This window comes from Eriocheir sinensis, chromosome 3 (genome assembly GCF_024679095.1).
Source record: "Eriocheir sinensis breed Jianghai 21 chromosome 3, ASM2467909v1, whole genome shotgun sequence".
NCBI lineage: Eukaryota > Metazoa > Arthropoda > Malacostraca > Decapoda > Varunidae > Eriocheir > Eriocheir sinensis.
Window position 1 is genome coordinate 3804581 of NC_066511.1, and position 17090 is coordinate 3821670.

A 17090-nucleotide genomic window follows, 5' to 3' on the forward strand; every position below is an offset into this window, starting at 1 on the left:
GAGCTGATGAGACGAAGAGCCTTAGGCTCCACTCTGTCCAGAAGAGCTGTGTGAGTGGAGCCCCCCCACACGTGAGATGCTTACTCCATACGAGGGCGGACAAGGCCCCTGTAAATGAATAGCAACTGTGCAGGGGAGAAGAACTGGCGGAGACGATACAGAACGCCCAGCCTCGAGGAAACTGATTTAGTATGAGAAGAGAAAAAAAGTTTCCAGTTGAGATTTTGAGTTAAGGATAGACCGAATATGTTTAGTGTTGAAGAAGGTGATAGCTGAGTGTTGTCAAAGAATAGGGGATAGTTGTTTGGAAGATTGTGTCGAGTGGATAAGTGGAGAAACTGTGTTTTTGAGGCGTTGAAGGACACCAAGTTCTTCTTGCCCCAATCGGAAATAATATTAAGGTCTGAGGCTAAGCGTTCTACCGCCTCCAGCCTGGAATCATTTAGTTCCTGTTGGGAGGGTCTTCTATTAAAAAAAAACATTTCCCTCACTCTTGGTAATCAAAACATTCACAACAGTTAAGAAGCAGCAGAGGTGACACTGGCCATAACCATATTACTTCGACGTCTCCCTTGTTTACAAACACTGCATCACCATACGGCACAACCCCCGCGCAAGGATTCGATTGAGTGTTTGTCCAACGCCACCATCTTGGGAAATTTTGTTAGCTCCGCAGCGTAACGTTACACAGCGTTGCGTCGCTAACAGGTCAGCTGAACGCTGGGAAGAACTAACCTGCAACTGGGCGGCCCTCTCGAGATAATAGAGGTGGTCAAAGGCCAGGGCAACGTTTGTAGCGACGCTGATAACGCCGTGGTGACCCATGAAGAGGATATCCTTGTCGCCTGGTGGGGAGATAAGCTTATTAGTGTCATCATCCCTCCTTACTTAGTTGTTAAAAAAATGACATGTTTGTTCCTATTGCTAGAAAGGTAAGGTAAAGTTAAAGTTGGGAGCATGCGCTATAGCTATGCGTGGCCTCGGTGGTGATTTGTCTCATTAGATCTTGAACCTGTGGTAGGTGAGAATCCATTACATTAGGGCACAGAGCAAATGCAACAACCGGGTTACTATAGTGTACCTTTCAAAGGTTTCCCCAGGTACCCATTTATCGATTAGCCCAGAATAGGAGGATGAACAGCTAGTTGGACTGCGCGCTGACTGTCCAAGCTAGGATTCGAACTCAGGCCTGCGGATTCGCAACTAGGAGTGCTAACCACTAGACCATAGAGGAAACTAAACATTTATAGCACCAATTTTCAATTTGAAATTTCTTGATTAACATCCCAACTTCTTCGCTGCGCTATTACTGTTCGAGAAATTGATCACATGAGTTGTTATAACAATACAAGTAAAACATTATGTTCAAGCATGTAGCCGAAGGACATCCGACCCTCTGCAGAATGAGGGAGATTTTAAGCAAAATCAAGAATATTTGCCTTAAACCGAACTGGATCGCAAGAAAATAATGGAAGAAAGAAATGAGTCTTGAGTAGAAAGCCACTGATGGGAATTTATCACCAAACTATCTCCATTATGATATATATATATATATATATATATATATATATATATATATATATATATATATATATATATATATATATATATATATATATATGTGTGTGTGTGTGTATGTATATATATATATATATATATATATATATATATATATATATATACATATATATATATATATATATATATATATATATTTACAGCTAAGGAGACAGTTCAAGGGCGTAAATAAAAAAATAAAAAATCCCGCTACTCACTGCTCCCGAACAGAGGTCAAAGGAGTGTCCAAAACGAGAGGTCAATTTCGGGAGGAGAGGTGTCCTGATACCCTCCTCTTGAAAGAGTCCAAGTCGTAGGCAGGGAGAAATACAGATGAAGGAAGATTGTTCCAGAGTTTACCAACGTGAGGGATGAAGGAGTGAAGATGCTGGCTGACTCTTGCATAAGGGGTTTGGACAGTATAGGGATGAGCATGAGTAGAAAGTCGTGTGCAGCGGGGCCGCGGGAGGAGGGGAGGCATGCAGTTAGCAAGTTCTGAAGAGTAGTCAGCATGAAAATATCGATAGAAGATAGAAAGAGAGGCAACATGGCGGCGGAATTTGAGAGGTAAAAGACTATCAGTATGAGGAGGAGAGCTGATGAGACGAAGAGCCTTTGACTCCACTCTGTCAAGGAGAGCTGTGTGAGTGGACCCCCCCCCACACATGAGATGGATACTCCATACGAGGGCGGACAAGGCCCCTGTAAATGGATAGCAACTGTGCGGGGGAGAAGAACTGGCGGAGACGGTACAGAACGCCCAGCCTCGAGGAAGCTGATTTAGTAAGAGATGAAATATGAAGTTTCCAGTTGAGATTTTGAGTTAAGGATAGATCGAGGATGTTTAGTGTTGAGGAAGGTGATAGCTGAGTGTTGTCAAAGAATAGGGGATAGTTCTTTGGAAGATTGTGTCGAGTAGATAGGTGGAGAAACTGTGTTTTTGAGGCGTTGAAGGACACCAGGTTCCTCTTGCCCCAATCGGAACTAATAGTAAGGTCTGAGGCTAAGCGTTCTGTTGCCTCCAGCTTTGAATCGGTAAGTTCCTGTAGGTGGGTCTTCTATTAAAATTAGTTGAGTAATGCAGAGTGGAGTCATCGGCGTAAGAATGGATAGGACAGTTCGTTTTGGAAAGAAGATCATCAATGAACAACAGAAAGAGAGTGGGAGATAGGACAGAAACCTGTGGGACACCACTGTCAATAGGTTTAGGGGAAGAACAGTGACCGTCTACCACAGCAGAAATAGAACGGTCAGAAAGGAAACTGGAGATAAAGGTACAGAAAGAAGGATAGAAACCGTAGGAGGGTAGTTTGGAAAGCAAAGATTTGTGCCAGACCCTATCAAAAGCTTTGATATATCCAGCGCAATAGCAAATGTTTCACCGAAACGGCTAAGAGAGGATGACCAAGAGTCAGTTAGGAAGGCAAGGAGATCACCAGTAGAACGCCCCTTGCGGAACCCATACTGGCGATCAGATAGAAGGTCAGAAGTGGAAAGGTGCTTTTGAATCTTCCGGTTAAGGATTGATTCAAAAGCTTTAGATAGACAAGACAATAAAGCTATAGGACGGTAGTTTGAGGGATTGGAACGGTCACCCTTCTTAGGCACAGGCTGTATGAAGGCATATTTCCAGCAGGAAGGAAAGGTAGATGTTGACAGGCAGAGGCGAAAGAGTTTGACCAGGCGGGGTGACAGCACGGAGGCACAGTTTCTAAGGACAATAGGAGGCACTCCATCAGGTCCATAAGCCTTCTGAGGATTGAGGCCAGAGAGGGCATAGAAAACATCATTTTGAAGAATCTTTATAACAGGCATAAAAGAGTCAGAGGGGGGATGAGTAGGAGGAATATGCCCAGAATCGTCCAGAGTGGAGTTTTTAGAAAAAGTTTGAGAGAAGAGTTCAGCCTTAGAGATAGATGAGACGGCAGTGATGCCGTCAGGACTGAGGAGTGGAGGGAAAGATGAAGAAGTGAATTTGGAGGAAATGTTTTAGGCTAGATGCCAGAAGTCACGGGAAGAGTTAGAGAAAGCAAGGTTTTGGCATTTTCTATTAATGAAAGAGTTTTTAGTTAGTCGGAGAATAGATTTGGCACGATTCCGGGCAGAAATGTAAAGTTCGTAGTTAGCATTAGTTTGAAGGCTCTGGTACCTTTTGTGAGCTGCCTCTCTATCATTGACAGCACGATAACAAGCGTGATTAAACCAAGGCTTTTTAGCGTGAGGAGTAGAGAAAGTACGTGGAATGTATGCCTCCATTCCAGAGACAATCACCTCTGTGATGCGCTGAGCACACACAGAGGGGTCTACATCCTGGAAGCAATAATCATTCCACGGGAAATCGGAAAAGTACATCCTCAGGTCGCCCCACCGAGCTGAAGCAAAATGCCAGAAGCATCGCCTCTTCGGCGGGTCCAGAGGGTGTACAGGAGCGATAGGACAAGATACAGAAATAAGATTGTGATCGGAGGAGCCCAACGGAGAGAACAGTTTGACAGAATAAGCAGAAGGGTTTGAGGTAAGGAAGAGGTCTAGAATGTTGGGCCTGTCTCCAAGACGGTCGGGAATACGTGTAGGGTGTTGGACCAACTGCTCTAGGTCGCTGAGGATAGCAAAGTTGTAGGCTTGTTCACCAGGCTGGTCAGTGAAAGAGGATGAAAGCCAAAGCTGGTGGTGAACATTGAAATCTCCTAGGGTGGAGATTTCAGCGAAGGGAAGGTCAAGATGTGCTCCACTTTAGAGTTCAAATAGTCAAAGAATTTTACATAGTTAGTAGAGTTAGGTGAGAGGTAAACAGCACAGATGTATTTAGTAATAGAATGACAATGAAGTCTTAGCCAGATGGTGGAAAATTCTGAAGAATCAAGGTTGTGGGCACGAGAGCAAGTGATGTCGTTGCGCACGTAGGCGCAACATCCAGCTTTGGATTGAAATTTAGGATAGAGATAGTAGGAGGGAACAGAGTAGAGATTGCTGTCAGTAGCCTCAGAAACCTGTGTTTCGGTGAGGAAGAGAAGGTGAGGTTTAGAGGAAGAGAGATGATGTTCCACAGAATGAAAATTAGAACGAAGAACGCGAATGTTGCAGAAATTGAGAAGAACGAGGTTCGAGGAGTTATCAAGACACCTCTCGGGTCGGCAGCCAGAAGGGGAGTCCTCCCTGGGGGAATTTGTGATCCCCCCCCAGGCGGGGACTCCGAGGCATGATGTATGTGTGCCATTTTGAAATTTGAATTTTGGGAAAAGGTGTATATGTGTGAATGTAGTGTGGTGTGGATAGAGAGAGGATCTGTCTTTAGAGAGCATGCAGCACGGCATGCTCACAGAAATGTTTTTTTTTTTTTTTTTTCAGTGAATCGGACTCAATCAGTCAATCGGTATCAGTCATCAGAATCAGTGATTCAATCATTCTGACTTTTCATTTATTGTTTAAAATTAAATATGAGGATGGGAAAATTAAATATGAGGATGGCATGAGAAGGTCATGCGGCGCAGCACTTCGAGAGCCATAACGAGAACCTCCAGCGATTCCGCGACAAGTGCATCATCATCAGCAAAAAGAAGGTTGGTGTTGGTTGGTGTTGGTGTTGCCACTAGGTGCTACACAACGGCTTTGATAACAACTTAGCCTAATACCCAGTCCATGTAAATGTTGAAATGCGATGGAGCGAGGACGCACCACTGTCTCACTCCTGATTAACTGTGAAGAAACCATAAATGCCTACGCCATACTTCACAGCACTCTCAGTCCCAGAGTGAAGGCCAGTCATCATATCAATATTATCCTTGCAGGAATCCCACGGATCCCCAAAATTTCCAAAAGGACGCGAAGTGCTTGGATCTCGTCAGTTGCTGACCTACCGGGCCTGAACCCAGATTGTTCAGGTCTCTGAAACTTTAACAGATGAGATTGAATTTGCATCAGCAGGAGATGAGCAAGCACTTTGCACGGCACACCGAGCAGTGTAATACCACGGTAATTGTTGCAGTCCTGTCGGTCTCTTTTTTTCCTTTCTAGATAGGGAGAACCAGCCCCCTTTTCCGATCAGGAGGAATAAACTGACATGCAACTCATAGCTCATGTCTTCACCATCTGCTTTCAGCATCTCCACAATGATATTACAGATCCCACTTGCCTTTCCACCCTTCAATTTCCTCACAGCCTCTATCACCTCCTGAAGAAATGTTTGAGTTTCGTCTACTGATGGATCAACAGCCGCCATCCACAACCAGTCAGAAGGAGCTGTCCGCTTGGGGGCTCTGCCGTGTACAGCTGCCCAAAGTACTCGGTCCTATAAGCCCGGTACCCATCTGATACTATCTGCTAACAGCCGTTCGGATAGTAGCTACTCGTCTGAGATGTGGATTTGGAGCGGAGCTTCTTAAAAGCTCTGAAGGCAGATCTAAGGTTGTTTGCATTGAGACATTAAGACAACCGTCGACATCCTCAGCGATACCTCTCATTACCCCCCCTCAAAAGAGTTCTAGTCCGTGACGGAGTCCTGTATCGATCCGAGTCCATAGCCAGCCTGGCAGCCCGACTCTCCTTCATATTCTCCAGTGTCTTCCTCGGGGCAACTCCACTCTTATACCTTGTACGTTCTCCAGTGCCCTCCTCGGCAGCTCAAAGAGTTTTACGTGGAAAGGTATCCCCCACAGAAATTCCCTTTAAAATAGCCATATCGTGAAACTTGTAATACTTGTTCATTCCCTTCTCAAGTACATGAATTTTCATTTGCATCCTATATACTATTCAACTGTAGACATTTGCTAAAGCAGGGCCGTAGCCAGGACTTAAATTTTTTGGGGGTTATTCATGTTTTAGGGGGATCCTGACAAATTTTGGGGCGAGGGGGTGGGGGAGGGCCTGGGTGAAGGTGGCCAGCGTAGCGAGCCCAAAATGCAGGGGGTTCTGGGAATTTAAAAGAATTTAACCATGTGGGGGGTGGGGGGGGGGGCAATTTTTGAGGCCTCATAAATGATATACAGGAAAAAGATATACTAAATTCTAGTGCAAATTATGATCGAGAAAGACATCACTATTTGCTGAAAAAAGATAAAAATAAACATTAAATAAAAAATCATTACTAAGGAATAATGTAGAAAAATGCTTTTGAGTGTGTTATTCATTGATGTACTTTGCTTAAGGTGGAAAAAAAATCATATTTAATTGAACATTAGCTGGATCATGGATGTTGGAAATAAGGAAAAAAAATGTATTTATGCCATGGTACTGTATTATTGATGCTAGTTTATATATATATATATATATATATATATATATATATATATATATATATATATATATATATATATATATATATATATATATATATATATATCATCCTTTACAATGCAATTTTTATCAGAAAATAATAGAAAAATATATTTCATTCTTTATAGTGCAATTCCTATCAGAAAATAAAAATCATAGTTCACCCTTTACACTTCAAACAAGGCCTTCATCCTTTACCGTTTAAACATTGTCTTCACAAGTGAGAAAATTACCAATACAACAAAAACAATGCTAATATATTTCAGTTGATTTTCCTGTTCCATCACTTCAGAGGCTCAGATGATCAGATCCGTTTAAGTTTTCTCACAAATTTATACAGATATACGCCGACTTGATCACCGAAACGTTTCCATTAGTTCAGCCACAGAGAGTGCAGCTGTTTTTTTCTTTCTCAGATCCCAAGAGGGCAAGTTGGCATTTCCGCTGATGGTTCATGCATCTTCTGTATGGAGTTAGTAGTCTTGCTACTGTTGAAAAGACAGCTTCACATGTAACAGAAGATGCCCAAATTGTCAAGGCAGCACAGAGTAGAGTATACAAGTTTGGGAAAGGTGTTTGGAGCCCCTTTCTGTGGAACCATTCCAGAAACTTGTCAAAGGCAGTCCTGCTCTCCTGACATGTAGATGTAACTTGCTCCTGAACCATGTTTCGCACAACTTCCACCTCATGTCGGAGCAGAAGTAAATCAAGAGCCGCTCCTGTTTTGCTGACCAAATTAGTGAGTGGTTGCAACTGGTTGAGATCAAGAAACTTCTCAGAACATGGTAGCAAAGTCGAAATAGATTCCACCAACTTGCTGTTGCACTCAGAGAAGCGCCTTTCCAATTCATTAGTGAGTGAATCTATTATTTCAAAATATACGAGATGAGTGGTTGGTTTTTACTTTGTCCAGCAGATGTGGTCACAACAAAGTTTTCCAAACTACGAGGAGGTTTTGGAATTCGTTTTGCCAGTTGTGGAGCTGCTGCAGCCCCCTCAAGTTTCTCAACATCTCCACAACATTTAAGCTGGCATACTTCTAGAAGCTCTGAAAACTTCTCTTTAGTTTGCATCATGTTTAGTTCATCATGTATCACCAATTCACCACAAACTTAGCTTATTTTTTTGTAAGTTCTCCAGTGTATGTATAATACTTTTGAGTAAAAATCAATTTTTGGGGGGGCTAAATGAATTTTTTGGGGGGTAAGCCCCCCCATAGCCCCCCCGTGGCTACGACCCTGTGCTAAAGGGACAATGGGTTTATTCATTTAATCATTCTTAGTTTTTCAGTGGGACACAACTTTGGTTTAGCTTGAAATATCTTGTTTTGTGTATATCCGCCCATTTCAGAGAATTATGGAGACGATTGTTTCCATCACGGATGCTTATTTATAATCAATATATATATATATATATATATATATATATATATATATATATATATATATATATATATATATATATATATATATATATATATATATATACATATATATATATATATATATATATATATATATATATATATATATATATATATATATATTTTTTATTTATTTATTTATTTATTTATTTATTTATTTTTTACGTGTACGCCTGTAGCGCCGGTAGGCTCTCTTGAGGGGCCTGGATGGAAGTCGGCCCCAGCCCGTCATGGCGCAGGCAAGTGTTTATAGTGGCGCCATCTTCTCTTGGCTCATGCTGCCCCCCGGAACTCCTTCTTGATTCACTTGGACGGTTTCCTCTAGAGTCCGGGTTGATGGGTGGTCTTCAGGACAGCATGTGGGTAGTTTTAAGCCACTCGGCGGTGACTGAAAAATCCGAGGTGGTAGCGTGGGGATTCGAACCCGCGTCGTCTATCACGCGGTGAATGTGGGTCCAGCACGCTACCACTCAGCCACCGCTTACAAATACAGCCTCTCTTTCTAGTTCATACAATATCTAAAAGACTGAAGGGATCACTGGATCCTGGCTAGTAGATGGTATTAAAGCACTACCGAAGATTTATTAATAAGGTGCGTAGATAATAAAAAAAATATATATATGCACCTCGCAAAGTCTATTCTTCACATTTTTTTCCGTAATTTTCTTCTTTTTTCTCATCTTTTTACCCCCTCCAAAAAAATACAAAAACAAGGCAAAAAGACAGATATCTTTACTCATAATATAATTTTTTATAGGAAAATAGTCGAGGAGAGAGAGAGAGAGAGAGAGAGAGAGAGAGAGAGAGAGAGAGAGAGAGAGAGAGAGAGAGAGAGAGAGAGGAGTATTCACTCGCAAAAAAAGAAAAAAAAAACAGTATGTGTGATTTCAGCTTCCTGGGTGTATGGGGAAAGTCTTCCTCTGAAAATCAGTTGTAACATATTACCATTATTACATAAGTGTTGCTGGCACTAATCATGCTTAGTCTTGAATATACATACTAAGTATTGCATCCATTCTGAGCAATGCATCAAAAGCAAACAAACCAAGGCCAAAAGCTCATAACATTTTACAAAACATGCCCTTCATTTTGACTCACCCAAAGCCTCTCCAAGCCTCTTGCCCTCATCGATGGCTAAGGCGAGGCCACTGTAGTTCGAGTCGTAGGCAACCCTTTTATAGAATCGTGCAGAGTTTTGGTGAATCATTTGCAGCGTCGGGTCCTTCATGCAAGCTGGAGGATAATCGAAGGTTAGGGCCGCTGTAATTAATGTTCTCATAATGTGTTATTATTACAAAATGTCCGGGACGACTGTAAATTCACCTCTATGTGACATGAATAGTAATCGGGCAAACTCAGCTAATATAGTTATTATGATTCTTTGGAAGCACACACACACACACACACTCTCTCTCTCTCTCTCTCTCTCTCTCTCTCTCTCTCTCTCTCTCTCTCTCTCTCTCTCTCTCTCTATCTATCTATCTTTCTATCTCTCTTACATACACACACACAAACACACACCGCCGAGTCGTCGAGACGTAAACATCACGCCGATCCGCTCTGCCTATGGACCATGGCCGGAATTCAACGCATTTACCTATTTTTGTGGGCTCAGGGCATGGGAGATAGGGCAGTAGCCAGGTCCTGTCTCCCAAAGGGATAAGTGAACACAAAGAAATCGCAGAAAAGTGCCGATGAAAGTGCAAACAACTGCCGCGACGGGACCACCCGGACACGCCTCGTCAAGATGGCGTCAGGTGGGCAGGAGCTGGACACGGTCGTTTTTTTTTTTTTTGAGACAGCTCAAGGGCACAAAAAAGTAAACATTAATAAAAAAAAAAAAGCCCGCTACTCGCTGCTCCTATGAGGGAAATTCTTTTCCTGGCTTTTCGCCGGCCCAAATGCAAGCCCCGTAAATGTGAACAACCATCAGACAATTGGAGAAATAAATAAATGACTCAAGGAAGGAGGTAAGAGGACTGAAGGAGGACTTAAGAAAGTTTGTTGACATCGTTAACGATCTAAAGAATGAGCTGACAACATGGAAGACAAAATAAAAGTATTGGTTAAAGAAGAAATATCAAGAAAGAGTAAAGGTAAATACTAACAGTGAAGTAGACGTGGAAAATAAAATCAAGAAATTTGTTGATGTAGAAATAAATGTATGGAAATAAGAAAATGAGAAAGAGAAAGGAAGTTTCAAAGAAATCCTGGAGGAACAAGAAAGGGAACGAAAGGTGGAGATGGAGCGTGAGGTTCGAGAAGTGGCAGAGAAGAAGAAGAGTATGATAATCATGGGTGTCAAGGAGAAAATCCCAATGAGGGCACAGAGAGAAAGATATGAAATCCCTAGTGAAAGAAATACTGACAAACCTAGATGAAGAAACCGGAAGGCTGACAGAGGAGGTGGACGAGGTGATAAGACTAGGAAAATATGAGGAAGGGAAAAATAGACCGATTAAGCTAAAGTTAAAGTCACAAACGGCTACTGAGATGATAATAAGTCGGAGTGTAAAACTAAAAGGCATAGAACAATATAAAGACACATATATAAGGAAAAATATGAGCATAGAGGAAAATTTTTAGATGAGGGAAATTGCGAACGAAGCAAAGCACAGGAATGAAGAAAGAACAAAAATAGAAGGGGAGAGTTTTTTTTCTGAGGGGATGGGGAGAGTGCAAAACGACAGAGTGATGAAGTGGTGAATCAAGAAGAGGGAGGAGGAGAACAATTAAATAGCACCAACAATAAGGAAGAGGAAGGAGCGAAAAAGCTTAGGTTAACGTACACTATTATCAACGGACTCGTATATAAAAAAAAGCCTGAATTAAAAGACCACCTGAGCAAAGCTAAACCATTTGTAATGTGCATCACTGAACAAAACTAACAAAAGGAATAAAATTGGTGGGAAAAGAACAGTGCATTTATAACATATATAGAAAAGACAGAATGGGGAAGAGTGACGGAGGGGTGATGATATTGGTCAAAACAGACATAAAAATGTTAAAAGTTAGAACAGGACCAGAAAATACAGAAATTTTAAGTGTTCTATTATAGTTGAAATGCGGTGAAAAACTGACTGTAATGGTAACACATGTGCCCCCACACACAGCAAGCTGGACTAACGAAATTTATAACAACCTGTTAGAAGGTACAAGTAAAGTGTTGGAGGACATCATTAGAAATAGCAAGAATGTAGTTCTAGCAGGAGACTTCAACTGTAAAAATGTCAAATAGGAAAAGTTATATATAAATGATTTGCCAGAAAAAAAGTAAAGAGTTACATGAGAATGTTTGCAGATGACACCAAACTGCTTAGAAAACTAAGAGATGAGAATGATTGTGATAAGCTGGAGGAAGATTTAAATGAGATACATGAGTGGAGTAAAAAATGGGAAATGAAGTTTTTTATTTATTTTTTTTTTTTTATGTGCCAGCCTATAGCTCCGGTAGGCTTTCTTGAGGGGACTGGATGGTAGTTAACCCCGCCCAGACAAGGCAAGTGTTTTTTTTTTATAGTGGCGCCATCTTTTCTTGGCTTATGCTGCCCCCCCGGAGCTCGTTCTTGATTCATTTGGAAGGTTTCCTCTAGAGTCCAGGTTGATGGGTGTCTTCAGGACAGCATGAGGGTAGTCTTGAGCCACTCGGCGGTGTCTGAAAAATCCCAGGTGATAGCGGCGGATTCGAACCCGCGTCGTCCGTCACGCGGTGAATGCGGGGCCCGCACGCTAACCACTCAGCCACCGCCTACCCAATGAACAAAAGTGTCACATAATGAAAATGGGCAAGAGTAAAAATAGACCAAGTTGAGTGTATAAGATGGGAGGGACAATCATCGACACAGTGAATGAAGAAAAAGACATAGGAATTGTATTACAAGATACACTGACACATGAGAAGCATATAAACAAGATATTCGGAGAAACATATAGTCTGCTGCAAAATATTAGAGTTGCATTTTACTACTTGGATGGGGACATGACGAAGAAAATACTAACAACACTGATTTGACCAAGGCTAGAGTATGCGGCAGTTGCCTGGTCACCACACAAGAAAAGGATAGAAGGAAACTTGAAAGGATTCAAAGGATAGCGACTAAAATGGTACCAGAACTATCAACCCTGCCATACGCGACTAGATTAGAGGAACTGGTCTTACCAACACTGGACGAAAGAAGAGAAAGAGGAGACCTGATAGCGTTGTACAGGAATACGAGTGGAATGGAAGTGTTGGATATATAGAAATGATTTAATCGAGATGGAAAGGAGGAGGCACCTAATAGGACTCAGTAAGAAACTGAGTAAGGGGACTTGTTTGAAAAACCTAAAGAAGTTCAGTTTTCCATACAGGAGTGTAGATACATGGAATGGACTTAGAAAAACACTGTTGAAGCGGACAGTGTCCATAAAATGAAGGAAAAGCTGGACAAATATAGATTGGGAGACAGGACTGACCGAGCTTGAATTCAGGCCCTGTATACTACAAATAGGTAAATACACACACACACACACACGCACACACACACACACACACACACCGCTCCGGTAGCTCAGTGGTAGAGCTCTGCGCTGCCAGGCCTCGCGGTCTGGCAGACTGGGGTTCGAGCCTTGCTCAGGCCTGGGATAATTCCACCGACAGAGAAGCGGTCACTCTCCTTTCTTGAGCAAGGAGGATGGGGTGTGTGATGTGTGAAGGTTCCAGAGACCGACTATAATAAGCTTGCTCGGGTCGGAAGGGTACTTGCTGTCGATGACGAGCCCATCTCGTGATCAGGCCGCGGGTGAAAACCACACCCTAAATCTCTCTCTCTCTCTCTCTCTCTCTCTCTCTCTCTCTCTCTCTCTCTCTCTCTCTCTCTCTTACACACACACACACACACACACACACCCAGGGCCGTGGAGTACGGCTGGTGGGTGTGCATTACGACTGTGGCGTCAGGACGGGCGTGGCGGATGCCCAGGTGGATGCTGGAGGCTGCGATGTCCACTGTGCCCTCCCCATCCACTACCTCAGCCTGCTCGTTCAGACCCACAAGAGAGCTCGCAGTAACCTGTTAGTACGATTGAAACATTAGCGTTTTCTAAATATACCCTTACTCTATCCACTGAACATAGTTGCACAAATTTGGACACCTACAGTATACTTCTCAATGAGACGTCAGATATATGTATGTACATCAAATCAAGGTTTACTTTTCGATGAAGGACAAGATGTGTACTTATATTAACTCAACATCTACTTTTCGATGAGTGACAAGTTATAGTGCACCCACAGTGGGAAATAATCGATTTCTATTGTAATAAACTAAGTAAACTAAAGTATAAACTAAGTAATAAACTAAGGTAGCAATGTATTATTTCTCGTAATCATTGAACTAATAGTACGAGGAACTCCCGCTTAAGTTTAATTTGATGAACGAACTTGACGGTGGAATGAGAGCCGCAAAACACAACCGTGAGTTCTTTCAGTTCCAAAGAGAATTTTCCTGACTCTTCTGGGCGTAATGACATTAACTTGCACTGACCTGCTCCTCACCTCACTCCAGTGTAAGCCGTAAGAAATCACAAGCATAGTCTGGCCTTTCCCATCGGCACGCGGCGCCATCATGCTGAGGTGGTTGCACACACCTTCGTTCAAGCCCAGCTGATCCAATCCTCGGTATGCAGCCGCCATCTCTAGTCGCGCTGCCCTGTGAAACAGCATGATTATAATCTCACTTTAGTTGCCCATCAGACTGCAGTGTGATGTTTAAGGCTTAAACATCATATAACCATGCAATGTTTCTTTTTTTAATACATAACTTTCGTATAACTGCATTGAAGGAAAACAGTCGCAACTGCCTTGCTGTCTGGTTGCACGAAATGGAAGATCGATAAATATAGTAAAGTCTCACCTATTTATGCTGCAGTTCGAAAGACGTGCGAACATCACAAGAGCTATTACCTTTATAATGTCAGGCTAAACTTATGAAATAGTACCCTTGATGAGCTACTCTCACTATATGCATGGCAATCAAGATATTTGGATATTGCAATCAAATGATAAGTTTCAATAAACATTTGGTATTGGGTATAATCAGTGAATAAAAGGAATTCAAAGACCACCTCAATGGGGTAGCGCAATTTATGATCGTATAGGTATTAACGAAGTTCCCTGAGGCCGTATCAATAAAGATTCCAAGGAGGGAAATTTAACTTTAAAAGTGAGTTAACTCCTAACTTTACTGTTAACTTTTAGGAGTCGCGAGTTTACTGCTAGAAGTTGTGAATTTACTCGCCGAAAATCTAAAAGTCCTTCCGGTGTACTTTTAAGGCCTTAAAGGTTAACGTTTAGGGTGTCTCATTCAATATGATAACGATAATAGCAGCTGACTGACGGCCCCCACGCACTAATTATATAGGTGCTGTGCACGAGAGTAATATCCACACATCGCAACGGGGTTACTTTGTTTACATTGAGCTCTGGAGGACCAAACCGCGAAGCTGGAGATGGCTACATTCAATGTCTATATAGTAACATGTCGGGACACTCTTTTGAATAAAACCGTCCCTTCCCGCGCATGACGTACTCTGGGCCCAGTCTGGGGTACACCGAGCAGAGAGCAGACAGTAAAGGGTGACCAAACCTTGGGATTTTTCCTAAGATCTTGGGATTTCACACTTCATCTTGGGATCTTGGGATTTTTTGCAGAAATGCCTCAAATCTTGGGATATTTCATGTCTAACTTTATCTTGAATATCTGTATATATCAAGTCAATCTTGATCGTTAGAGAGAGAGAGAGAGAGAGAGAGAGAGAGAGAGAGAGAGAGAGAGAGAGAGAGAGAGAGAGCATTAGGCTCTGATCAATGTAACAGATACTACTTAATTTCCATTAGGAATCTCTTTTAAGTAAAGAAACATATTCAGTAAAGGTCTATATAGAATGCATATTACGTGTACAGGACACGTTCAGAGTCAGACCCGAAAGAATCTTTATCACCCAAGAGGAACTCCAACAGGGTTACCAACTTATCGTATTCAGGCACTCGGCACATCGTACTTTCCGGTTCTGAGTCACAGCTATCGCAAACAAGCGCCAATAAGTAATGCGTTTAACGAGAACTTTAACTGGAATTTCGTTATCTGTGTGGGTAGGAAAGTTTTGGGCCCCGGAACTGATAAATGCGATGTTTTGAGTACGATAATTTGGCAACCCTGAATTCCAATGACATTTTTATTTTTTATTTTTTTATTTTTACAAAGGAGACAGCTCAAGGGCACAAAAAAAGTAAACAACAATAAAAAAAAATGCCCGCTACTCGCTGCTCACAAAAAGAAACCAAAGAGGTGGCCGAAAGAGAGGTCAATTTCGGGAGGAGAGGTGTCCAGATACCCTTCTCTTGAAAGAGTTCAAGTCGTAGGCAGAAGGAAATACAGAAGAAGGAAGATTGTTCCAGAGTTTACCAGCGTGAGGGATGAAAGAGTGAAGATGCTGGTTAACTCTTGCATAAGGGGTTTGGACAGTATAGGGATGAGCATGAGTAGAAAGTCGCGTGCAGCGGGGCCGCGGGAGGAGGGGAGGCATGCAGTTAGCAAGTTCAGAAGAGCAGTCAACATGAAAATATCGATAGAAGATAGAAAGAGAGGCAACATGGCGGCGGAAATTAATAGGTAGAAGACTATCAGTAAGAGGAGGAGAGCTGATGAGAGGAAGAGCCTTAGACTCCACTCTGTCCAAGAGCTGTGTGAGTGGAGTCTCCCCACACGTGAGATGCATACTTCATACGAGGGCGGACAATGCCCTTGTATATGGATAGCAACTGTGCGGGGGAGAAGAACTGGCGGAGACGATACAGAACGCCCAACCTCGAGGAAGCTGATTTAGTGAGAGACGAGATGTGAAGTTTCCAGTTAAGATTTTGAGTTAAGGATAGACCGAGGATGTTTAGTGTTGAAGATGGTGACAGCTGAGTGTTGTTGAAGAATAGGGGATAGGTGTTTGGAAAATTGTGTCGAGTTGACAGGTGGAGAAATTGGGTTTTTGAGGCACTGAAGGACACAAGGCTCCTTTTACCCCAATCGGAAATGATAGTCTTATGCCGGACGTATACTTGGGTTCCGTGTCGCCGCCACAAGACTCCGTGCGAGGGATATATGTAAACACCTTGCACAGCTTCTGTAGTTTAATATCCTTCCTTAGTAGTACAATTCACTCTTGACTCTTCACTGGCCACTAGCTTACTAAGACTGGGACTGACTCCTCTCGCCCTCTTCTCCTATATATATACCGAACAGTAGTCTAGAACATTACAGAATATATTCGATTATACAAGAACATGTAGCAAAAATATGTACGAGTTGGCAACACTTCCCGCCTGGCGCCTGGCCGCGGGCCCCGCGGGACGCGAGCGGGGCCTTGCTCCCCGCCCCCCTGCTCGCTCCTCCCAGAGTCTTCTAGAGGCCCATAGACCCCGGGGGAAGCTTCCAGTACAACACTATTCCCCCCTCTTAATTGTGATCGTCCCGATCACACACTTAACTATATACAAACATTAGAAAATTAATCAAAAACATAATAATCGCCGTATCGCCGTGGACGCCTGCGTTGTCTCTGTCTTCTGTTCGCTGCCTCTTGCGCGTCTGTCTCCTGGTGCGCCTCGTCGTCGTCCGCTTCTTGGGGTGTCCCTGGAACATCTGCCGAAGCCGGGAGGTTATCTCCCTCGGCTGAAAGGTCCAGAAGGCCTATGTCGTCGTCGATCTCCTCTCGGTCCTGGACGTCCCTTGCGTTTTCGTCGGCTGCTGGGTGTCTGTAGTTGTTCCAGGTGAGTTTCCCGGACCGTGGTACCTCCATAGCCAGT

The 17090-nt window shown here is 42.8% G+C and overlaps 1 protein-coding gene across 1 annotated transcript in view; it reads right to left on the bottom strand.

The window, feature by feature from the left end:
* LOC127003785 (uncharacterized) overlaps positions 1-13970 on the bottom strand; it is a 28908-nt gene extending 14938 nt beyond the window's left edge. The window contains exons 1-4 of the mRNA XM_050870826.1: positions 13788-13970; positions 13140-13302; positions 9350-9484; positions 736-845 (exon numbers count right to left, since the gene is read on the bottom strand). Coding sequence (XP_050726783.1) covers positions 736-845; positions 9350-9484; positions 13140-13302; positions 13788-13955 — 576 coding nt within the window. The 5' untranslated portion in view covers positions 13956-13970. The remainder of the gene's footprint in view (positions 1-735; positions 846-9349; positions 9485-13139; positions 13303-13787) is intronic.
* Positions 13971-17090: the final 3120 nt, after the last annotated feature.